This window comes from Nicotiana sylvestris, chromosome 5 (genome assembly GCF_000393655.2).
Source record: "Nicotiana sylvestris chromosome 5, ASM39365v2, whole genome shotgun sequence".
Lineage (NCBI taxonomy): Eukaryota > Viridiplantae > Streptophyta > Magnoliopsida > Solanales > Solanaceae > Nicotiana > Nicotiana sylvestris.
Window position 1 is genome coordinate 85,310,193 of NC_091061.1, and position 25,786 is coordinate 85,335,978.

Genomic DNA, 25,786 nt, shown 5'->3' on the forward strand with positions numbered 1-25,786 from the left:
TTCACTAATTTGTATTGTTAACTCTCAAAATTATTTAACAAATGAATGATTAAAGTTATTTTTATCTATAGAAATATGAAAATTGTGAATAACTCAAATAACAAAACATATTATTGCATACATATTTACTAATTGAGAACATCGTAAGGGTGAATATTTCTTCTAAAAATAGATAACCAAAATTTGTATCTTTACATGATAGATCTTCATGTCTTAAATCTGTGTCTCTCAAAATTATCATGCATTTTTTATTTTACTATTTAAAAATAATTTTATATTATTCATGAAAGAGTAATATTTTAAATTACGGTATTGAAAAATTTATTGTGTATTTACTTTTAAAGAGGTAATATATGCAGTTTGATAATATTTTGTAAGAAATTACAATTTTTAATTGATTGAAAGTTAATAGGTTGGAGTTAATTTATATTTCATAGTAACTTTAACAGTAGTATTATTTATACTTGTAAAATATGCTAAATATTTTATTTTATATGAGTTTTTTTAATTTTTTTTTTAGTTTTTTTGAACTTTTAATGCATCTTTTATATTTTATTGTGTTGTAATACTATATTATTAATTCATAAATTTAAAAAATTAAAGATCCGTGGGGCTTACGCCCCATGTTTCGAGGCTTTCGCCTCGCCCCGTATAAAGTAAAACGCCCCGCCTCACGCCCTTGCCTTTTAAAACACTGATCACTACTCTGGTGCACTTTATAAAATCTATGAGAGGATATGAAAAATTTAAATAACGGCTGAAAGCTTAAAAAGGAGAAAATAAATATGGGATGTCAAAAGGTTAGTTCGTCGGTTAAAGTTCTTATCTTTGCAGATCAGTAGGTAGATGAAAGACTTGATAATTAATTGAATTTTACTCATCTAATATGAATGTAATTTTTTTGTATAAGGACAAAATGGTCAGTTAACTTCTGAAGGATATTTTAGTAAATTAAGATTTGACTTAGGATCTATGAGAGGATATGAAAAGTTTAAATAATGGTGTGAGAGCTTAAAATGAAGAAAATAAATATAGGATGTGAAAAGGTTAGTTCGTGTCACGAACCAAAATTCAAACCGTCGTGATAGAACCTAACCCAACCTGTTAGGTAAGTCAATTAACAAAATAACATAATATAATAACACTGATGTGAATCAAAGATTAGATAATTGAATTTTATACAACTACCCAAGGACTGGTAGTACAAATCATGAGCTTCTAAAATATAGAGTTTACAAAACTAGTTGGAAATAAAATACACCATCTGTCTGAATTATACATGAACAGATCTGAAATACTAAGGCTACCAGGATCAAGAGACAGCTATGACAGGGATGTAGATACATCTTCAGATCCAACTCCCTCTGTACGCAGCAACATCGGCAGCCAATATCTACACACAAGGTGCATAAGTATAGTATGAGTATAACCGACCCATGTATTTAATAAGTAACAAACATAACCTTAGGTTGAAAGTAGTGACGAGCTGGAAAAACGGTCGGAGTCCAATACCAATAACCGACAACAGTTTATAATAACATAATAAAAGTGCTTTAAGAAACAACTCAGAGATAAAATGCTTAGCTCGTTCACAGTTAAATAGGCATGCTTTTCAAGTATACCAGTAGATCCCAAATCCTTCACCGAAAACCCCAAAATATATGAGTAAGTTTGAAAATTGTGATCTTTCCCAAAATCTTTCAGCAATAATTAAGATGTTTCATTTTCAGATAACATGAGTAAAATACATCTCTATGCCTATATGCCAATATAAAGGTAAAATCATGAATGTCACCAAAAATTGGGTAATAGAAGGAAATGCATCTCTATGCATGTATCTCAAGTACGCATGTGAAATACAATGCTCTCAATGATCAACACATGTACTCACACTCTCAGAGTACTCAATCTCACTGTCTCATACTTTCCACTCATCAAGCTCAATCACTCGACACACTCAATCACTCAATACCGAACAGGGCAGATCCAACCCAAATATAATAACTGCTAGCAACTGCTCTCATCGGGGGTGTACAGACTTAGGAGGAGCTCCTTCAACCCAAGCGTTATAATCCGCACGAACAACTCACGTGATGCACTGACAACTCACGTGATATATTATTAATATCTGGATCTGAACGGACAACTCGCATGCTATAATATAAATACCTAGATCCGCACGGACAACTCACGTGTTGCACGGATAACTCACGTGATGCATGGACAATTCACGTGCTATAGTATCAATATCTTCACAATCAGTCCCTCAACCTCACTCAGTAATCAATCTTTCTAGTCTCTCGGCCTCACAACACTCATGCTAAGCAGCCCAAGTCACTGATATGAGATGCGACAATATATAATAACAGAGACTGAGATATGACAACACTCAAGTGCTCTAACACATAGAGCACAGTAAAAATATTCAGATAAAATAACTACACAGTTCTATGGAATCAACTAGATCACAATTCACATGGTGCACGCCCACACACCCGTCACCTAGCATGCACGTCACTTCAACGTCAATCACATAACACGTAATTCAGGGTTTCATACCCTCAGCATCAAGTTTAGAAATGTTACTTACCCCGAAAAAGTCAAATCCAATACCGAGCAAGCCAAATGATGCTCCAAAATGCCATCCTGCGTGTATAGACCTCCAAACGGCTCGAAACTAGCCAAAAACAACTCGAATATATCAAACAATGCCAGAGGGAACAAACCTAATCAATAAAGGTTGAATTTTTTAATCAAAGCCCAAAAATCACCCCAAAAGTCCAACCCGGGCCCGCACCTCGAAACCCGACAGAACTCATAAAATTCGATAACCATTCAATTACGAGTCCAACCATACTAGTTTCATTCAAATCCGACTCCAAATCAGTGTTCAAAACTCAATAATTTGCACTAAGAAACTTTGGACAAAAACCTTTGATATTCTCTTTAAAATTCATAATCCAAATGCCAAAATTGAAGATATATTCACGAAATATAACCAAAACCGAGTATTGGATACTTACACCAATCCTTATGATGAAATTTACCTCCAAAATCGCTCAATTGAAGTATATAGCTCAATATGTGATAAAATGGCCAACCTCGAACTTAAAGCATTCTGCCCAGCGTTTCCCGCATTTTCGGACAGTAGGTCGCACCTGTGACATTCACTTCTATGGAACAAAGTCACGCACCTGCAAGACAGCCTTGGCCACCAGTAGCCGTTTCTGTGATGTACAAGGTTGTTTTTGCGATCGCGCTTATGCACAAGCCTCCCCAGCCAGCCTTTCCCATGTCGCTTCTGCGACCAGCTTCACGTTAACGTGAGCACGCACCTGCGGTACCTTATGCGCAAGTGCGAAGACATCATTAACCAAAAATTTTAGCAACTTCAACAAGGCTCCAACCGATTTGAACCCCGTACTGAACTCACCGAGCCACTTGGAACCTCGTCCGAAGATACCAATAAGTCCCATAACATAACACGGACCTACTCGAGGTCTCAAATCACATCAAACAACATCGAAATTACAAATTGCACCTCGAATAGAGCTTGTGAATTTTCAAAACTTTCCAATTTATAGAAATCGTGTCGAACGTATCAAATCAATGCAGAATAAACCCAAGTTGTGCACACAAGTCCCAAATAACATAACGAAGTAATTCCAATTCCCGGAACCATAATTCGAATCTGATATCCTCAAAGTCAACTTCCGATCAATTTTATGAACTTTCTAAACCTTCAAATTTTCCAACTTTCGCAAATTAGTGTTGAACCCTTCTAGAAATATCCAAATGTGAATCTGGGCATGCGCTCGAGTCCAGAATCACCATCCAGACCTAATGGAACCATCAAAACTCCGTTCCGAGGTCAACTTCACAAAGTCAAACCTGGTCAACTCTTCCAAATAAAGCTTCAACAATGAAATTCACTCTTCCAAGTCGGTTCCAAATAACCTGGAAACCAAATCCGATGATTTATGCAAGTCATAATACATCATATGGAGATACTCATTCCCCAAAGCTACAAGCGAAGTACAAATTCTCAAAATGACTAGTCGGGTCGTTACATTCTCCCCCACTTATACATGCGTTCGCCCTCGAACGTGCCGAGAGTTATTCCAAAGCTATCAAACTGTCGTGTAACATTACCATGCACATGCCCGGGGGTGATCTCCGTCACCCTATTCCATATAGGCCCGACAACACAACATAACTGAAGATTATTACTTCAACCTTAGTGCGTAAACCACATAATCCAATTTCCATCATCCGGAATTTCCTACAAGATCCGAGCCTCACATCTATACACTGTATAAGTCTGAACAAACTGTATCAAGTGATAACCATAACCCAAGATGTAATTACATGACATACCACACGACCTGCATACTCGTAGCAAAATTTCTGATCACAATAGTTGCTCAAAAAAACTGAATATCGGTAATAAACCTCAGATGATGAAAGAAACATGCAGCAACTAATAACCACTCATCAGATCAACGGGTCATGGAGCTCCCTCTCATTCGACAAGAACTATAGCCAATTTCTAAGCCGAACAGGGACATTATCCTTCCAAATATATTGCAATCAGATCCGATAGCACCCATTCTAGGTCTGACGACCTCGTCTTATCAAATACATCCGCCTTACTGACATGCCCCACCAATACAACCTTAAGCCATAAACTGTGCAATCCGTGCACCAATACGGAACAATTCAAGTGTACTCAAACATAGAAAATAACTCAAATGAGAGAATCGTCCCGCAAGCTCAACAAGTACCGCGAAAACACAATGCTAAGAACCTATCACACATTGTAGAACCATAACACATGAATCTAACACAAAGGATCATATCTCAACATAACTCCGCTGCAATGCGTGACCCCATCCAAACATTGTTCCATATGAAATACCTCAAACCACCATGCTCAAAATCAATAACTCGCGCAATTCGACATCAAGTACCAAAACTGTATGACCATAACCCCTGAGAAGCAAATAACTCAAAACCATAGTCCAAAAGAACATAACCAAATGCGCAATCAATCATTCAACACCCTAATACCCATGTCACCTAAATTCCGTTATAAGGCCCAAATAGAACCGCACCATGTGTGCATATAACCAACGGATCATAACCTTTCGTAGCATAGAAGAGTCACTAATAGAATATAACAAAACACAAATAAGCTCAACTCTAACCGAATGGCAGACCCGGTTTGGAGTACACATACTCATTATGCCTACCAATGGCCCCAAATCAACTCTAGTCATCCATAAATAGATAAATAACCCTCCAAAAGTCCACATTGACCTAACCTTAACACATACCCTCTGGCTAGCTTTGGCCACATTCTCACAGTCCACAACCATGAATCAATCTTCTCCTGAGAACTCTCGTTCTCCATATCTATAGAACACATGAACCACCATATTTGATCCCAGCTCCATCGCCCGAATGTCTAACACATCTCTCACACACGATCATCCCACGAGGAATACTCCTATAATTCTTCCCTACCACATTGCAAAAAAGATCTAAATATCAGCAGTCGATGAACCAGACGAGTACCACAATACCAATGAAGTATTTGTAAGTCAGAACACAATGCACCTTCTGAAATACGCACCCTTATTAGGCAATGCCAAGTATTCTAACACATAGAGTACAGTAAAAATGTTCAAATAAGATAGCTACACAGTTCTATGGAATCAACTAAATCACAATTCATATGGTGCACTCCATACGCCTATCACCTAGCATGCGCGTCACCTAAACATCAATGACATAACACTTAATTTGGGGTTTTATACCCTCATCACAAGTTTAGAAGTGTTACTTACCCTGAACAAGCCAAATGCAATATCGAGCAAGCTAAACGATGCTCAAAAATGTCATCCCATGCATACCGACCTCCAAACGGCTCGAAACTAGCTAAAAGCAACTCAAATACATCAAATAATGCCATAGGAATCAAACCCAATCGATAAAGGTCGAATCTTTATACATTTACTCAATGTCAACCAAAAAGTCAAACACGGGCTCATACCTCGAAACCCGACGAAACTCACAAAATCTGACAACCCATTCAATTACGAGTCCAACCATACTAATTTCACTCAAATCTGACTCCAAATCAATGTTAAAAATTCAAAAATTCACTTTAGGAAAGTTTAGACAGAAACTCCCAATTTCTCTTTTGAAACCCTCGATCAAATGCCAAAAACGAATATAGATTCATGATATAAATCAAAAACTAGTAGAGAACACTTACCCCAATCCACATGGTAAAAATTGCTTCAAGAATCGACTCAATCCGAGCTCCATAGCTCCAAATATGTAAAAAATGGTCGAAACCCCCGAAATAGAGTACTTTATAATCACTGGAAAGAAATACCATACGCAATCACCGGACATCCTTCGCGATCGCGAAGAACAAATGCTACTGCCATCAAATTACACTATGTGTTCACGATAGCCACTGGTATTAAGGCTCCACGAACACGAACTGACTTGCACGAATGTGATGAAGAATTCTCCAGCTCTAGCTCCCGCTCAACCGTACATGTCCGCGATAACCCATGCGCGAACGCGAACATCAACCAATCCAACCTTTTGCGATCACGTACCACCTTCCATGTCTGCGATAACCCATGCGCGAAAATCCAACCTTTCGTGATCATGTACCACCTACCGCGTCCGCGATTAACAAATCCAACAACAAAAACCAGCAATGCATGAAAACTCTAAAGTGGTCCGAAATCAATTCGAAATGCATCTGAGCCCCTCGGGACACCATCTGGAAATTACCAACAAGTCCCATATGTAATGCAGACCTACTCGAGACCTCAAACCACACATAACAACATCGAAATGAAGAACCACACCTCAAATCAAAAATCAATGAACTTTGAACTTTCGGTTTCCAAAACTCGCGCTGAAACATATCAAATCAACCTGGAATTAACTCAAATTTTGCACAAAAGTCCCAAATGACATATCGAAGATATTCCAATCCCTAGAACCATAATCTGAATCCGATATACTCAAAGTCAACTCCCGGTCAAATTTATGAACTTTCCAAACTTTTAAATTTACAACTTTCGCCAATTAGTGTCGAATCCTTCTAGAAATATCCAAATGTAAATCTGGGAATATGCCCGAGTCCAAGATTACCATCTGGACAAAATAGAACCATCAAAACTCCAATCCAAGATCGAACGCTAAAAAGCTAACAAGTCAAATGTGTTCTAATATGTTCCATGTGTTACTCTCCTATGCTACGGTCAGTTGTGAGACTCTTGACTATTTGCACACATGATGCAGTACTATTTGGACTTTATGGCTGAATTCAAGCGGGATAGCTCCTAGGGTCTTGAATGGTTGAGTGTGCCTTTGTTATGGTCTTCTTATTTGTGGTATATATATATATAGTGATATCCATTTCTCCATGGCTATAGTCGTGCACCTCGCGTGTTTATTGAATATTACGCATATGGTTATTGATTGTCAGACTCATGCCTCGAGGTATTCCATATGGACCGATGTTTGGATCGGGTCACGCATCGAAGGGGGATTATGTTGGGATATGATACTTTATGCTCATTTCGTGTGTTTTGTTTCTCCTTTGTGAGATGGGTTCATAGCTGTAAGACCCCGTAAAATTTTACCTGAAAACTCAGAATTTCATGGTGCTGAATTAGGCTTAAAAGTTAAAGATTGTAGAGAGTTTTCGCAGCTCACAAGCTCTATGCGGTACGAACTTTTTAGGTTGAACAATGCACTGAGGAGTTACAGAAAAATGTTGGCAGAAGAAGGCATTTCTGTAGCCCACTATGTGGCCGCAGAATGAGCGAGAGTGAAGTGGAAAATTGAGCAAAAATTGGGGACCAATTCGCGGTCCATTATGCGGCCGCACAACAATTTCGCGGGTCGTACACCGATCACAAATTTAGCATGGAAAATCTTCGGAGGGAGGTTCTGCGGCGCATTATGTGGTCGCGGAACAGGTCTGCGGACCGCATAATGGCTGCAAAGTGGGGCAGACTTGCTCAGTTCCGGAGGGCCATTTTGCAGTCCATTTCGCGGATCGCAGAAGCAACATGCGGTCGCATATGCAACCGCAGGCCTGTGTCGGGGCTCCTATTTTTCTAATTTTTGAACCCGTCCCCATTCTAATAAAACACTTTTTGGGGTCATTTTAGAAGGAAAATCATATGTTTCTAGAGATAGGGAGTGGCATAGAGTGAGATAGGGAGTTCCTAAACTTTATCCACCAATTCCTACTCAAATCTTGGAAGATTAACAAGGAAAATGCACTAGGCCTTCATCCTATAGGTAGCATTCTACATCATAATTCTTAATTTCGAAAATTTAACTACAAATAGGTAATGAGCAAGGCAATTCTTGGGTGTGAGAGTTGTTTATTTTGCATGCATGTGTTAACAAAAGGTGTAGGAAGATTGTGAGCTAAAAATAATAAAGAATGGGTTGTGGGATGAGGGAATCCTCCATAAAAAAGTGTCTTGAAACCTTAATGCACATCTAGTGTTTGATAAAATGCTCAAATGAGCTAGAACCATGATAATCTCCCTAATTTTAGTTCAATTTGTCATATTTCTAAATTAGATTGAAGTTGCTAAGAGTTCCGTAATATTTTAGAGTTTAAAGAAGCTCAATTGAGGTATGTTGGCTAACCTCCTTTCTTAGAATTAAATTCCACGGTGTTCATGTAAGTTATGTAAGACCCGAGTTGATCATTATGAAATTGGCTATTCCGAGTAAACTTGAGTTGAAAGATATATGTTCAATATGTGTTCCAAATATTTTTATCATGCTATGTTATCATTTGAGGATATGTTCAAAGTATGGGTTGTGTGTTATAAAAGTTACGACTTTAAGTCAAGTTTGAATGAAGGTTATTATGCCAAATTATGTGAAAAATCTCTATATGTCTAAAAATCTTAATTGCTCACATGTTTACTTAATGTCTTTAATTGAAAAGCCTTGTTGTTTACAATGATGATGATGTTTGAAAGTGAATAAGGTGAGCACAAAATATGAAATACGACCAAGTGCCAAGAATGATACTATAATTGTGCCACTAGTGCCAATGAATTGAAAAGATGTGAACTGAGGATGAAGTGAGATGACTGATAAAAAAGGTAATGTCTGGGGTGAGACGGCCTAGCCGATCAGGCCGTGATTGGATGCCATGCCTCACACATGGTGGTGATTGTGTTGAAAATTGTAAATGAAATGGTGATTGTGGTTGATGTCTCAAATGAGTCAGCCTAGTCGATCGGGACGTGATTGGACTCCATGTAAAAGTACGTTGGTATTGTGAATGATGGTATATTGGTACTAAAGATCTCCCAATCTAAAAACACGAAAATTTACTTGAAAACTTATGTGGTTCTTAACTTGATGTTTTGGTATTTTTTGAGGCTTCTATTGATTTCATGATTGTTCCTCCTTGTATTGTTATTAATTCTATTGAGATGGTGTTTAGTTATACATACTAGTACTATTCCATGGTACTAACGTCCCTTTTGTTAAGGGCGCTGCATCTTTTATAGATGCAGGTGGTTCCACAACAAGCAACATTGATCAGTGATAGCAGTACATCCTCTTCCCAGTAGACTTAGTGAGCCCCACTTCATTCCGGTGTCATGTATCTTTTGTTTATTATAGAATATTTCGAAAATCATAAACCTCAAATTCATTAGTAATGGAAACTTTAAACACAAACAAGTTTAATTTCAAAAGAACGGGGCACACCGACCAGCAATAGAAACACACATCAAAATCATAAACAAACAATACACTATTTATTCTTGAAATACTCTTTCCCAAAAACGACAATGTACAATTTCAACACCTGAGTATGTAATAACTCGAATCACGTTAGATATATTTATAAAGCAAAGCATTAGTTAAAACAACCACTTATGGGAATGAATTGAGTCCAAAAGCTTTTAGGCAATTCTATTTTTGAAGTCATTTTAAAACAGTCGAGTCGAGGCTCATTTCATAATCTTTCTCACACTCGCTCTTTCATTGGCACCACTATCTACAATTATAACTTACATCTTGGCACGTTGGCCACTATAATGACCCGGCCGGTCATTTTGAGAATTTAAGCTCCATTTGGCAGTGTAAGGTATTGAATAGCTTCATATTATGTTCGACTTGCGTGCATGGTTGAATTCAGTTATCGGATGATTCAGAGTCGAATTGGAAGAAGGAATCTAGTTTGAAAGCTTAAGCGGTGAGAATTTGACCGGAATGTGACTTTTGTGTAAACGGCTCCGGAATTAGTTTTGGATGATGTCAGCATCTTTGTATGGTGATTTTGGACTCAGGCGCGCATCCGGATTTGGATTTGGAGGTCCGTAGAGTAATTTGAGGCAAATCTGCGGAAGTTAGAAAAATTGAAGTTTGGAAAATGGAGAAGTTTGACACATAGTTGACTTTTGTGATATCGGGGTCGGAATGCAATTCCGAGAGTTGGAGCAGCTCCGTCATGTGATTTTGGACTTGTCTGCAAAATTTAGCATCATTTCGAGTTGATTTGATTGGTTTCGGCACGAGTTTTCGAAGTTGGAAGATTGGGAAGTTCATAGTTCGATTCATGGTGCGATTTTCCATTTTGCATTGTTTGATATGATTTGAGACCCCGAGTGAGTCCATGTTAGGTTATAGAACTTGTTTGTATGCTTAGACGGGGTCCCAGTGGTGTCGGGTGTGTTTCGGGTGGGCTACGGCTAATCATGAAGCCCATCAAATATCTATAATGGAAAGTCTATCACTCTACGCAAGTGTAGTCTCAAGTCATAATGAGAAATAAAGGAAATAAACGAGCAAAGATAACCCCTATAGTACAAGTATAACATGATGTGAACCTAAGTCTACCTGGACAATTACACAAATCTTGCTACGTACGGACTCTCGTCACCTCGTGCATCTGTAACCCCCGCAATAAGTAACACATATCAAATACATCACCTAGGGGTAGTTTCCCCCTCACAGAGTTAGACATGAGACTTATTTCGCTACGGAGTTCCATAACCGGCTCCAAAGCCTCTCTAACACCTCAAACCGGTGCCCGTCGCTTCAAAACTAGTCAAACAGTGTACAAATCCATAAATATATACTCTAAATACTCATAATAAATCAATTTAGAATAATTTTCAAATCCGCTCGAAAAGTTGATAAAGTCACCCTCGGGCCCACGTGCCCGTTTCGAAAAACTTCGAAGATAATCATTATCTATAATACTATGAACTCAAGTATATAATTTATTCTCAATTCCATGTCCAATTTCGTGGTCAAAATCTAAAAATATCAAATTTTAGGTTTTCTACCAAAATCTCAAATTCCTACTAATTTTCATGTTTAAACTTATATATAAACCATGTACTTAACTTGTAATAGGTGGAATCACTTAACTTGTGTTGCTTGATGAAAATCTCCCCTTGAAAATGGGAGAAAATGGGCCAAATCCTGTTTTTATAAAAATCTCACTGCCCAGCGACATCTCGCACCTGTAGTCACTCGACCGCTTCTGCGGTTCTGCAGGTGCGACCAAAATACCGCTTCTGCGGTCCTCCTTCAGGCCCCAGTAGCGCTTCTGCAGCTCCTAGTGAGCAGGTGCGGTCCCGCTTCTGCGAAACTTGACCGCATCTGTTGTCCCAGCCTTCCCAACAAATTCCACTTTTGCGCTCAGGACACCGCATCTGCGCCATCGCAGATGCGAAAATGGTCTTGCACCTGTGCCACTGCCCAGCTCGCCCAGAACCGCTTCTGCGACCCTCTTGGCCTCTTCTGCGGCCAAAATCTCGCAGGTGTTGTTACACCAGATGACAGTTGCTTCAGCATTCCCCCAAGTCCAAACTCGATCCGTTTACCATCCAGAATCTACCCAAGGCCCTCGGGACCTTAACCAATTATACCAACGCGTTCCAAAACACATGATGAACTTATTCGAGGCCTCAAATCATGCCAAATAACATCGAAAGTACGAATCGACCATCGAAATCCTTCTTTAACTTTTCAAACTTCGACGAACACGTCCAATCATATCAAAACATTCCGGAATGACGCCAAACTTTGCGCACAAGTCATAAATCACAATACAAATATATTCCAAGGGTCGGAATACCAAACAGACATCGATAACACCAAGGTCTACCTCAAACCAAACTTAAGAAATTATTAAACCTTCAAAATGCCAACTTTCCCTAATAAGCGCCGAATTGCTCCCAGGCGCTAGAGCTCAAAACGACTGGTCGGTTCGTTATACTTGTTATTTTTTTCGTATTAGGTAGCAAAATAACAAGGATGTTCATAAGAAATTCACATATATCCTAAGAAATTACAATAACGCATATGTAAGACAATTTTTATTTATTTATTGAACTAGCTAAATTGGATCAATATTTATATTTCTTAGGAGCTCAAATCTTTTTCATTAATTTTTATTCAATAACTCAAATAAATTATTTAATATAGTTACCTATTTTTAAAAAAAATTGTATACTCATGGTATAGGTACACGCGTAAAGCGCATACTCTAAGACTAGTAAATCAAAAAGTACTTATAAGCTAGTTTGATCTAACTTATAATCTTACTCAATCACCTTCTTTATTAAAAAATTAAAAAATTAAAATTAGGCTCCCAACTGAACAATAGGTTGAAATTCTTTAGCTAATTGTAATTTATATTTCTTTTGGGCGTCCTCCCTAGATTTTACCACAAATCCAAATGAATCACGGTAAGTATTGCCCATTATCAAATAATAAATCTTGCCGACCGGCAAGATTTTACTCTTACGGATCACCATAAATCTTGCCCTTTCAGGATTTCGGAGGTGGAGTTTATTTTCTCAAAATTTTAACGGTTTTACCGAAAAATCCTGTTTATAATCACCCTATTTTTCTTTCTTACCATGAATCGGTACGTTGATAATTCTGAAAGGTAAGATAGGAATTCTTTGATCACCACTAAAGTATCTGGTGCAGTGGACGAGATTGCTCTTCTCTTAACTAGAGGGCTTTCCTGCGAATGGGGCCCTATACGACGCGAATCCGGATATAGTCGGGCTCCAATGCAGGTACCAAACACCGGGTGAAAAATAAAAAAAAAAGGAATTCTTTGATCCTTCCGAAATGGAAAATAGTAAACGGGCTCCAGTTCACGGACATGGAATGTGGCATCCTGTCTTTCCTAAATGGCCCAAATAACTATCAAACTCAAATGGCAATGGGCTCGACCAGGGGTGGCAAACGGACAAGTCAAGTTAGATATGAGCGAATAAAAAAGGGAATTTTTAAATGGGTAATTTTAAAAAAAGGATAAATTATCCGACCTGATCTGTATTTGAGACGAATAAAAAATGAATTATCCGGCAGATAATATGGATACCCATATTATCCATGACTTCTTGAAAATGATCATTCGTGAAGGAATTCCTAATTTTCCAAACTTAAAGAACCATACTTTAAGGCTTTATAAATGTAAAAATTAAATACATTAGTTATATTATTGATTTGGTTAATCATTTTTTATAAGTGAATAATATAATTTTTATTCCTATTTAAATGGTTATATTTCCCCATTGAAACAGAAACCCTAGAAATGCTAGCACTTCGCAAGCTCTCCTCAAGCTCAAAATCATCTAGCTTTCTCTGTTCCTTCGCTATCCAAAGCTCAATCTGCAGCTCCGCCACGATACCCGACTTTCCCAGTTGCACTTACTACGACGCGCTCATCAACGAGGCTGGCCGGCAAGGAGATTTCGCCACTCTCCACCACCTCCTCAACAAGCGCGTGAGCGATGGCTTCTTCAACACCAACAATACCTTCAAGTTCGTTTCTACAACTAACCTCTCCATACTCGACGATCTATTGGATACGATAGCTCGCTTAGACAATGGTTACCCAAAAAAGTGCTCCTACGACTGTCTCATCGCGCGTCTCTCGAAGATGCACTGCATTTCGGAGGCCACGCGTGTTGCCGAAACCATGGTGAGTAAAAGGCACGGAGCGAACGATGTCACGTTTCATCCCATAATCAACGCGCTCACGAAGAAGGAGGAATTCCACGAAGCGTGGCGCGTGATGGACGTGATGAGATCTAACGGTATCGCACCCGATTTAACGGCGTATAATTTTCTGCTGACCGGTTATTGTTTCACAGGAGATGTGGTATCGGCTGCCGTAGTTCTAGCGAAGATGGAGGAGGAAGAGCTGGGGGCAGATACGAGGACGTACGACGCACTGGTTTTAGGCACGTGTAGAGTTGGGAAATTGGATGCGGCTTTGGCAGTGTTGAGGAGGATGGTAGATGATGGAGTTTCGCCATTGTATTGCACACATGCCCACATTATCGGCGCGTTGCTGAAGTACCAGTTTTCTGAACAAGCAGCGGAGTTTGTTAGAAGCTATGCAGGGAGAGACGTGAAATTGGATTCGGAGAATTTTGGAATACTGGCAACCAGGTTGATCACTAGAGGTAAATTCGAGGAAGCTAAGGAACTGGTGAAAGAGATGACTGAAAGGAGATTGGCATTGGGTCCTAGATTGAAGGATTTCTATGAATTGTATGTTAGATCATGAGATATTGAGATAATTATTACTAAGTATGAATGCAGCATTGTTGAAATATATAGACTTGGTTTTGTTGTGTTGTTAGCAAAGAAAAAAAATTCTTGAAGTATTCATTATATGATGTATACGGATTATGATTTTGATCCATCGATCCATCATAATGGAACGTTGATTTGATACAATTAGTTGTAAAGATAAATAAAAGAGCTGAAATATTATGCTGTGCAGTTACGCTTTTCATCTAGATTCTAATGCTAGATTGATTTGTTCAAGTTTTAGATCTTTTTGGAACGGGCCATGTTGCTTTCAAGGTTTAAAGATCAATGTGGTTACGAACACATCCAGATGATTAAGGAGATAAAATTAATCAATTGATCCATGAAGAACATGGTTGGTGTTAAACAATAATATATCTTTTCCTTCATGTTTTCTTCAAGGAACAATACTGTTTATAAAAAAAGTACCTCAAGGGAATGCTAAAAGCATATAATGGCGTACATGGATTGCTTTGGCTAGTTCGATTGAGAAGATAAATGGGAAGATCAGTGAGAATATCTTGAGAACTTGAAGCAGCAGCAGCTAATAGAGTTGGTAAAGGGCAGTATCTACTCAAAGGATATTTTGGATGGTCTATCATAAGTTGAAAGATTGAAACGTCCATCCACACACCCTGCTCTTACCGGTAAGCCGTAAGCCAACTTAAACTCGTGCCCTCACAAGTTAGTTATATCCATTTTACTCTGCAGCAATGGTTTTGAACCAACCTGTCATTTATCTTTCAATGTCAACATGATCAATTTATCATATTTGAAGAATAAAGCATCAAATACCCTTTAGACATCTTTGGAAGTGTGTTGAGGTTTCCTTATGAAATTATCCCCTTCTGGTGTTCCTTAAGCCCTTTAAAGTTGCAGTTAAAAATGCTAGATATCGGTTATTGGCCGTGTATAATGCCTTACCCAGTCTATTTGCTCCACATTATTCCAGAAACTGTCGATCGGACAAGTTGGCTGGCTAGCAGGCAAGTTTAGGGTTTTATATTCCTTGTTGTTAATTCAATGTGATATCTGATTTCTATAGGGTTGATTCGTCCTTGCATTAGTTTGGGTTTGTTTCCCCATGAGTCCACTGAAGTACAAGGTGGTAAAAAAAGCTGTACAAATTATCAATTTAAGGCTGGAACCTTGGCAGTCTTCTAAGTTTTCAGCATGTTAGATGTTTCTGGAGATACTAACTCAGTCTACAAAATTGTTCAACTTGTAAGTCTCCGTAGGTAGTACATGTTTCCCTGGAAAGCAAAACTGAAGATCTGGCATGGTCCTCAAAGCTGATGCTAGGTATGTGTGATTCAGCTTGACCAGCTTGTAGGCATTTTACTCACTAAATTTTACTAATTCAAATTAGATGGTTGAAATGAGAGACCTTTGAATGCTTCATCAAAATAATGAGATATCTGTGAGTGAATGCTGGGCCGGATGTTAAGACCAGCTGAAAATAAAGGAGATGTTGGTACTATGATGGATATGTGGTCTTAGAGGATGACCAAATTAGAATATGGAACGTGGAGGGTAAAATTAGAGGTCCCTGTGGATATTTTGATCATCTCCTACCAGGGATGGCAATGGGGCGGGGCGGGTGCGGGTTTTGTCTTAACCCACAAAATTTCAACCCGCCCCGCATAGTATTTGCACCCGCATTCACTCGCCGGCCCGCATAGTATTTGCACCCGCCCCACCCCACTCATTTTTTAACTGAATACATTTGGAAAAAAAAAAGATTAAGAACAATTAAAACAATCAATTGCGGAATACCGGTTCAATTTTTATTGCTTTAGCATGACAGTACCCACGTTTTACTTAATAAATATTTCATGCATCTTAACTTTTTATATTTGATATTATAAATCTTTATTTTATTTTTCGTGTATTCAGGCTTATATTAGAAATTGGAAAAGAACGTATGTCAAGATCAATTAATGGATATTTCAGTTTGATTAGTAAAACAGATTTAGAATTAATTGAGAACTATATGTTAGATATTACAGTTTTAGAATTTCCATACAAGGATGAAAATCTGACGTGCAAACATTTCTTTCAAATATGAAACTTTGTTTGTTATATTGCATCGGTTTCATCTCCTGAAAGGCTCAAAAATGAGTTTCCTTCTTTGATAAATATTTTAAACCCGCACCCGCAAAATATTTTAAAAAATTTATTTCAACCCGCCCCACCCCGCCCCGCAACCGTATATGCTTAAACCCACACCGCCCCGCATATGTTTAAACCCACACCGCCCCGCACCCGCACCGTCCCATTGCCATTCCTATCTCCTACATAGACCTATGCACCAATTCGTAGGTTTGCCCCCATGATAATTGAAGTGCTCAAGGACGACACAGACCTTAATTCACATGGAGGGAAGTTATGTAGAAAGACCTACAATTCTTTGAAATCCATGCACACTGAGCTAATTGAATTAGAAGATCCGACTATTTTGGGATCGATGCATGGTTGATTAAATGATTTATTGATTGACCTGATCCTACTAAATTCACTTCAGTTGAAAATACTGCTGGCCATTTTGTAGGTTCCCTCCTATTGCTAAATATTTCCTCTGCTGAAAAATTATTCTCATGAAGCTCCCAAGGGCGTGGCGTAGTGAAGTGATGAGAACCATGAGGTCTCAGGTTCAAATCTCAGTGAAGGAAAAAAACACTAGGTGATTTCTTCCCATCTGTTCAAGCCTTGGTGGGTAGAGTTACCTGGTACCTATTGCTAGTGGGAGGTAGCAGGTATCACGTGAAATTAATGGAGGTGCGCGCAAGCTGACCCGGACACTACAGGTATAAAAAAAAAAAAAAAAGTTCTCCCCATGAATACTACAGCCATTTGTGACTTGGCCTAAATTTTCTTCTTTGGCACCATCCAATTTCATTAGTTTTGAACTTTTCGAGCATTAAATTTTGTGTTCTTTAAAGTTCCAAAAAAACAACTTTCTATTCTTGGAACTGATAAAGATAATTTCTGGTTACCATTTAAATTCTCTTTTGATTGTTTATATATTAAGCATCTCTGAGATGCCTTTATTTCTATATGGTCATTCAACTACTTGTACCTTGAGGGCATGTCCAGCTACTAAATTTAGCTCAGTTTTTATATTTATGTACAGTAATCACTTTGTTCCTCATGCTTTTGCATTGAGCAAGTAACTACGGCAAATCTGAAGCAATTGAAGCTCAAATACTGGATACACATGATCTAAGAGGTATTATTTTAGAAGTTGCATTTGGGCTTTCATGTGAACAGAGATTGTTAAATGTATTCTCGAAATGCTGCTTCTACCATGCAGTTCAAATTTATTAAGAGTAGCTGATCCTGTCGAACAGCCTACTTAACCTCTTTACTGCTGTTGGAGATGGCACTTCTACTTATTAGTATATGCTGGACTAGTAGTTCTTTGCTATGAGAAAGGCTTTTACTGTATTTGGAGAATTTTGCTAGTCTGAGCCACACTGGTTTGAGCAAAGTGGAGATTTGATTGGGTTGTGGCTTCAATGTCTGATCTCTTGTATGGTTTGGAAACAGTATCCAGAAAACTAGTATTTGTGTTTGGCTGCTGGGTACAGCAACTGGTATAAGGTATGAGTTTTAATAAGAGGTTATAGTGAGTGAAGTCTCTGACAAACCCACAGTGAGATCAGTGTGGAATGTCTAACTGCTTTATTTGTTACTAAAATAGATATACATAATTCCTTCTCAAAAAAAAAAAAATAAAAAAAATTAATGTACATCATTTGAAAGGAAAAAATAACTGTTCATGTCCATATGAGTCTCCCATTACTTCTTTAGTCTGATCTCAGTAAAACATACTTTTATTTACGGTCAAGAAGTCTCAGAACCAGAGCTTGTGGCTCCATCGTTGTAGTAGCGGTTTTAGCAAGACTAAATAATTGCTGGATTTTGTAATACAGAATCGTGTCCTCTGTAGTATCATTTCGTGCATATCAATTTCCAGGGTACTGTATATGAGTTATGTGTTCTGCTTGTGCATGGTTTCTTTCCCACTCATATGCAAAACTTTGAGCAGTTTTAACTTGGAAAAAATAGTGCAATTGTACTTTGCACCACTTTTTTGCCATAGGATTCTTGCTCCTCGCTTGCACATGGGACATAGTATGAAGTATTTCTCGATATGCCCTTTTTAACATTCATTTTTTTTTTGGATTGATAATAAAATCTTCAATTTTTCTTGCTTACATGATTGGCAGTTGAATAAGTATGCACTTCTTAATGATGTTCGTGTTGCTATACACGTAAGTTTTTAGCTTCTTTTCTAAAAAGCTGTAGTTTATGTCAGCAGTTGCATCCAGAAAGAGGAGATCCAATGAAGTTCACTGCTGTGCAAAGGTTAATTCACTCGGTTGCTTGTAAATTGTTGTGTGGATAACTTGTCATTTTCTAAGGTAGAAAAAAGATATTTTTATCGGGTGTATGACAGAATCACCTTGAGGCTTATCTCTGATGAATGATTAATGCACGTACTTGGACTTCCCTTATTTGCTCCATCAGCAGGTCACTGCATGCTGTCAAAGAATTGACATCATAGTTTCATCTCTGAGAAAAAGAATTGATGATGTAAGCCCGGCTCCAGTTGTATCCCTCTGCTCACTGTGGTTGCGTTTTTAGGTAATTAGGTCTCCAAGTTTTCTTATATACCTAATGATTTGCAGCTAATGATGTTAATATTGCTACATACTTTCCATTTTGAAAAAGAAAAAATGTTGCTATACACTTGGAGTTTATTTGCTTATTATTTAGAAAGTTGTAGGTATGAGCAGCTGTTGCATCTTGAATGACAGACGGTGAAGTTCACTGCTGATCGAAGTTTAATTCACGTAGTTGCTTGTAAATTTTGGTGCAGTAACTTGTCATTTATTAAAGTAAATATTTTCACGGTGTATGAAATATTTGTCTTGAGGTTTCCCTTATTTGCTCCATCAAGCTGGTCATTGTATACAACAATAACAACCTAGTGTAATCCCACAAGTGGGATCTGGGGAGGGTAGTGAGTACGCAGACCTTACCCCTACCCCGAGAAGTAGAGAGCTTGTTTTCGAAAGACCCTCGGCTCAAGAAGACGAACAGAGACAATAAATAAGAATTTATCAACAGAAATCATAGAAATAATAACAGCAATATAAGGACCCGAAAATAGATGAAAACAATAACAATAACAAGTAAATAAGGCCCGGTACTATGAAAAATGGAAGAATAGTGTGGACGCATCATCAATCACTAGCAGTCTAAGACAAAACCCTATCGGGCTAGTCTCTCACCCAAAACGAAGTAGAAAAATGCTCAACTACCTCCTAACCTACAACCCTAATGCTCGACCTCCATACCTTCCTATAAAGGGCCATGTCCTCGGAAATTTGAAGCCACGACATGTTTTGCCTGATCACCTCTCCCCAATACTCTTGAGGCCACCCTCTACCTCTTCTCGTACCAGCCAACGCCAACCGCTCACACCTCCTTACCGGGGCTTCTAGGCTTCTCCTCCGTACATGCCCGAACCATCTGAGCCCCGCTTCCCGCATCTTGTCATCCATAAATCCATAGGAATCACACCCACCTTCTTCCGAATATCTTCATTCCTAATCTTATCCATCCTAGTGTGCTCGCACATTCACCTCAACATCCTCATTTCTACTATTATCTTCTGGATATGTGAGTTCTTAACTGGCTAACACTCTGCCCCATACAACGTAGCTGATCTAACACTTTTGAGCATCAGTGGCACTTTCTTGTCACACAGAACTCCAGATGCTAACCTCCATTTCATCCACCTCACCCTTATACAGTGTGCGATATCCTTGTCGATCTCCCCATCCTGTATAACCAACCCAAGGTACTTGAAACTGCCTCTCTAGGGGATGACTTGAGATCCAAGACTCACGTCCATGCCATCTTCCCTTGACTCGGCGCTGAACCTGCACTCCAGGTATTTTTGTCTTCGTCCTGCTCAACTTGAAACCCATAAACTCAAGGGTCTGTCTCCAAACCTCCAGCCTCTCGTCACCACCGCCTCGCATTTCATCAATCAGACATTTGTCATCCGCGATTAACATGCACCATGGCACCTCCCCTTGAATATGGTGCGTCAGAGCATCCATCACCCTAGGCACCTTGTCATACGCTTTCTCCAGGTCAATAAACACCATGTATAGATCCTTCTTCCTATCCCTGTACTCTTCCACCAACCTCCTAATAAGGTGGATAACTTTCATAGTCGAACAACCTGGCATGAACCCGAACTGGTTTTCGGATATAGACACCGTCCTTCTCACTCTCATTTCCACCACCCTTTCCCAAACTTTTATGGTATGACTTAGTAACTTGATACCCGTATAGTTATTACAACTCTGGATATCGCCTTTGTTCTTGTACAGCGGTACCACCGTACTCCATCTCCACTCGTCGGACATCTTCTTTGTCTTGAAAATAACATTAAACAGCCTAGTCAACCACTCCAAGCTTGCTCTACCCACACACTCCAAAATTCTACCGAAATTTCGTCTGGCCCGGTTGCTCTGCCGCTACTCATCTTATGCATAGCCCTACGACCTCCTCAACCTTAATGCGTCTACAGTACCTAAAATCTCGGTGACTGCCGGAATGCCCCAATTAACCTAGCACAATATCCCTGTCCCCTTCTTCATTCAGAAGTTTATAAAAGTACGTCTGCCATCTCCGCTTAATCTGAGTTTCTCCCATCAATACTCTATCGTCTTCGTCTCTGAGGCACCTCCCTTGGTCCAAATCCCAAGCCTTCCTCTCTCTCGCCTTGGCCAGCCGGAATAGTTTCTTATCCTCGCCTTTGTCCCCCAATTCCTCGTACAGACGGCCAAATGCTGCAGTCTTAGCCTCTGTGACTGCCAACTTCACCTCCTTCCTAGCTACCTTATACCTCTCTTTGTTCGCCTTCACTTCCACTTTACCTTGGACTACTTCATTCCACCACCAGTCACCTTTGTGCCATCAGAGTAACTCCTCGAGACCCCTAATACCTCTCTCGTCGCCTCCCTTATACAGTTCACTGTCGTCATCCACATGGCGCTCGCGTCACCACAACTCATCCATGCTCCCACAGCTGATAACCTCCTCTCCAACTCCTGAGCTTTATCCTAAGTCAAGGCTCCCCACCTGATCCTCGGTTGTCCTCGAACAACTCTCTTTCCTCTTTATCATGATACCAACATCTATCACCAAGAGCCTATGTTGCGTCGCAAGAATCTCCCCCGGGATAACCTTGCAATCCTTACACAACCCTCTATCACACCTCCCGAGGAGGAGGTAGTCAATTTGAGCCTTCGCCATCGTACTCTGGAACGTAACCAAATGCTCCTCCCTCTTCGGAAAACCAGAGTTCGCAGTCACCAGCTCAATGCTTTAGCGAAATCCAACAGTGAAGTTTGGAGACAGACCGTAGAATCTAAAGGTTTCAAGTTGAGCAGGAGTAAGACAAAATATTTGGAGTGCAAGTTCAACGATGTGAGGGAGGAAACAGACATAAACATGAGGTTTGATTCACAGGTCATCCCCAAAATAGGAAGTTACAAGTATCTTGGGTTTGTAACCCAAGGTAATGGAGAGATTGACTAGGACGTCATACATCGTATTGAAGCGGGGTGGATGAAATGGAGGCTAGCATCCGGCGTCTTGTATGATAAGAATATGCCACCGAAACTTAAAGACAAGTTCTACAGACTGATGGTTAGACCGACTATGTTGTATGAGGCAGAATGCTGGCCAGTCAAAATTCCTATATCCAGAAGATGAAAGTAACAGAAATGAGGATGCTGAGATGAATGCGTGAGCATACCAGGTTGGATAAGATAAGGAATGGAGATATCTGGATGAAGGTGGGCGTGGCCCGGTGGAGGACAACATGCGGGAAGCGAGACTGAGATGGTTCGGGTATATGAGGAGGGAAGCTCAGATGCCCAGTGAGGAGGAGGTGCGAGTGGTTGGCTTTGGTAGGTCGAAGTAGAGGTAGATAGAGACCTAAGAAGTATTGGGGAGGAGGCGATCAAGCAGGACTTGGTTCAGCTTCATCTTACAGAGGACATGTCCCTTGATAGGAGAGTGTGGAGGTCGAGAATTAGGATAGAAGGTTAGTAGGTAGTCGAGCGTATTTCTATTCCGTACCGATGGTTTTAGGTTAATCTGGTAGTTTTTTTGTCTTAGATTGCTAGTATTTCCTACTGTTTTCCGATTATCTTCGCTTCGGTTGCTTAGTATTTTGCTGTTGTTATTGCTTGTTGCTACTATTTCCTTCCATCCATTTTGTAGCTCTGTGTTTGTTGTTAATATCGCTCTTTGTTTATATTTTTGCTTATTTTTACTGTTTCTTCTCATCTTTCTTGAGCTGAGGGTCTATAAGAAACAATGTCTCTACCTTCCTAGGGTAGGGATAAGGTCTGCGTACATACTACCCTCCCCAGACCCCAATTATGGAATTCCAACTGGGTTGTTGTTGTTGGTTTTCATATGTGAGAACAAGGACTGATGGTGTAAGCCAGCTCCAGGCTCCTGTTGTATTGTTGCTGGGGCAGAGCACTGAAGCTTGACAGGATTCTATCACATGGTGGGTACATTGCTGGATAATGTAGCAATAATGTAGCACCTAGCAAGCTGGGACGGAGTTTCAGGCACCCCAATAAAAGAACTGTGGATCCTTTGTACCAGCAGCTAACTAGTACTGTACCTCTCAAAAGCTGCTGGATACTTGTGGATTTGGATTTAATTTTTGTGGAGCTTCAGTGATCGAACGTAAGTACTGCTTTATTAATTTTCCATCATTGCAGTATATTAGATTCTACTAGATTATCATCATAACATAGTTTATTTACAGAATTTGTATAAATCGTGATAAGAAATCAATGTTGATGTATGATGTACTTCGCAAATTTGAATTCAATGTCAGAATTTGTTCGTGGCAATGTTTCATGCAGAGAGCTTGGGCATCGAGCCTTGTGGGCAACTGCAATGCCATGCTAGTTGCTGAAAAATTGTTTACATGCTCCATCCTTCTCAAATTAATCTAGGTTATGCTATTTTCTTGATTGTCTTTATGAAACATGTTCAATTTCTTCAAAAATGAATTCTTTCATACTTTTCTGTATCAATCATATCAGTATAACTATTGAAGCTCAAAATATATCCTTGTGATTTTGTTGAGTTTGGTTTTCTTTCCGGAGAATGGGAATCGGCTCAAAGCGCTTGTGGTTTTCAACACCCGTGCATAAATGATTATGTGGCTATAGCAGTTTATCAGAAAAGCAAACGACCAAATTAGTCTTTGATTGATTTACTAGGCAAATGATCATAACATGTACAAAAACGAATATATTTACCTTTAACGAGCCGCTCTTCCTCTTATATATACAAGGAAATGCGTAATCAACCCATAACTGTAAGAAGAGAGCGAGATGAAGTTATCATGGAAATGGGAATTGGCCAAATTCATTCGTGGATCCAGTACTGTTGTCCATGCCGAAGGAGTTCTGGGTGAAGTTATCCAAGAATCCACCAGACAGCGACGTGTCCACGAAAACAGAAGGCACATTGACATTGAGGGGATCATAATCCAAGAATGAACAAGAAGTGCTAGGCTTAGCTTCATAGTAAGCAAGATGAGCTCTAGTAACCATCAGATCATGTTGCAGCTCCACCATTTTCCGCTGCAAAGACGCTATGGCTCCAATGCAACCGTAAACGGGATCCCTGAGCCTCACCTCAGCCTCGTAAACCAGAGAGTTGACAGTGTCTTCTCGCTTGTCCTGTGGCACTTCATTCAGGATCTTGATCACGTTGCTAGCTCCAAACACCTTGTGAACGTTGGCGAATTTCTTGGGCTCGTCCGACCGGAAATATGGTGCAAATTGGCAATTGGAAGTGCACCTTCTCTTCAACAACTTACAAGCTGCACAAGAAGAGCTTGAACGAGACTCATTACTCTTCATGGCTTCCTTTTTTCTTGAAAGCTTCGGTTTCACACGACTTTGGCTCTTTATAAGTAGGGTTGTATCAGTGTTTTAATTTTAATTTATATAATCTTTATCGTGACCAAACCAACTGGCCCATTAGCTCAGTTGGTTAGAGCGTCGTGCTAATAACGCGAAGGTCACAGGTTCGAGACCTGCATGGGCCATTTATTTTCATTTTTACCACAGTTTCCTATCCTCCTCAAAACAATTATCCTATTTCACCAAGAAAAAGTACTCGTTTGTATTTCCTGTGGAAAATTCAGAAATGGCAATGCAACTAATTTTTTCTTGTCCTGTTTCTATTTTTATTTTTAAAAGGAAAAAGCAAGAAATAGCAAATCTAAAAACTGACCCCTTTTACTGATAAAAGGGTAGCGGATGGAAAGTAGTGCAAGATGGGGTATGTGTGTGTCTTGGAGAAGTATTATAAGATATGACAGATCAAGAAAAAGCTACAAATAAGTAAAAGGAAAATTGTTCAATTTTGCCCTATGTAACAATTTTTTGTTTATTCTACACTTTGTTGTTAACAAATCATTTTGTATCTGTCCTTGCAATTAACGGATTTCTATTGTGAAATGGATAAACTCCATGCATTCAAATTCTTCGACAAAAATCAATCAAAATTTATTCCCCAACTTGTGTCTATATATTATTTGATATTACCCTTAGATTAAAGCTCCCTTATGGATCAAGGGCAACAACAACTTTTTTTTCTATCGAGGTAAAACAAAAAGTCCAACAAGCGGCAATTTTCATTTTCGGATATTATATGAGCAAATCTAACCAATATTGTTCCATGAATAAATAAATAAATAAATAAAAGTTTTCCTTGATATCTTGACAGGCGGACGGGACATGATATATCACAAAAGAAACATGAGATGTTACAATTGATTATGAAAGAAAAGAAATTTCACAAGAATAGGAAACCCTACACAAAGTCATATTCTGTAAAAGATGGAAACCTAATACCTATGCACGCCTCGACTACACAAAGATTCAAAGACTGAACTGCATTTTATATGGATCTCGAGTTTGAAAGGAATAAAGCGAACATCGTTTCTAATTAGTAGGATCTTGATTTTTATCTATTTTCTAGTCCTTATAAGTGAGAATCT

At 39.2% G+C, this 25,786-nt stretch overlaps 2 protein-coding genes and 1 non-coding gene across 3 annotated transcripts; 2 read left to right on the forward strand and 1 right to left on the reverse strand.

Annotated features, from left to right (window-relative positions):
- The first annotated feature begins 13,645 nt into the window (after positions 1 to 13,645).
- Positions 13,646 to 14,626, forward strand: LOC104245303 (pentatricopeptide repeat-containing protein At3g56030, mitochondrial). The gene has a single exon (XM_009800895.1). The coding sequence runs from the start codon at positions 13,646 to 13,648 to the stop codon at positions 14,624 to 14,626; it is 981 nt and encodes a 326-aa protein (XP_009799197.1).
- A 5,797-nt stretch (positions 14,627 to 20,423) lies between these two features.
- Positions 20,424 to 21,101, reverse strand: LOC138868914 (uncharacterized). Its single transcript, XM_070146495.1, has one exon. The coding sequence runs from the start codon at positions 21,099 to 21,101 to the stop codon at positions 20,424 to 20,426; it is 678 nt and encodes a 225-aa protein (XP_070002596.1).
- A 3,654-nt stretch (positions 21,102 to 24,755) lies between these two features.
- Positions 24,756 to 24,829, forward strand: TRNAI-AAU (transfer RNA isoleucine (anticodon AAU)). Its single transcript has one exon. It is a non-coding gene; the product is annotated as a tRNA-Ile (tRNA).
- Positions 24,830 to 25,786: the final 957 nt, after the last annotated feature.

Coding starts and splice junctions, on each gene's coding strand:
- LOC104245303 (XM_009800895.1), top strand. CDS start 13,646: ATGCTAGCACTTCGCAAGCTCTCCTCAAGCTCAAAATCATCTAGCTTT.
- LOC138868914 (XM_070146495.1), bottom strand. CDS start 21,101: ATGTCCGACGAGTGGAGATGGAGTACGGTGGTACCGCTGTACAAGAAC.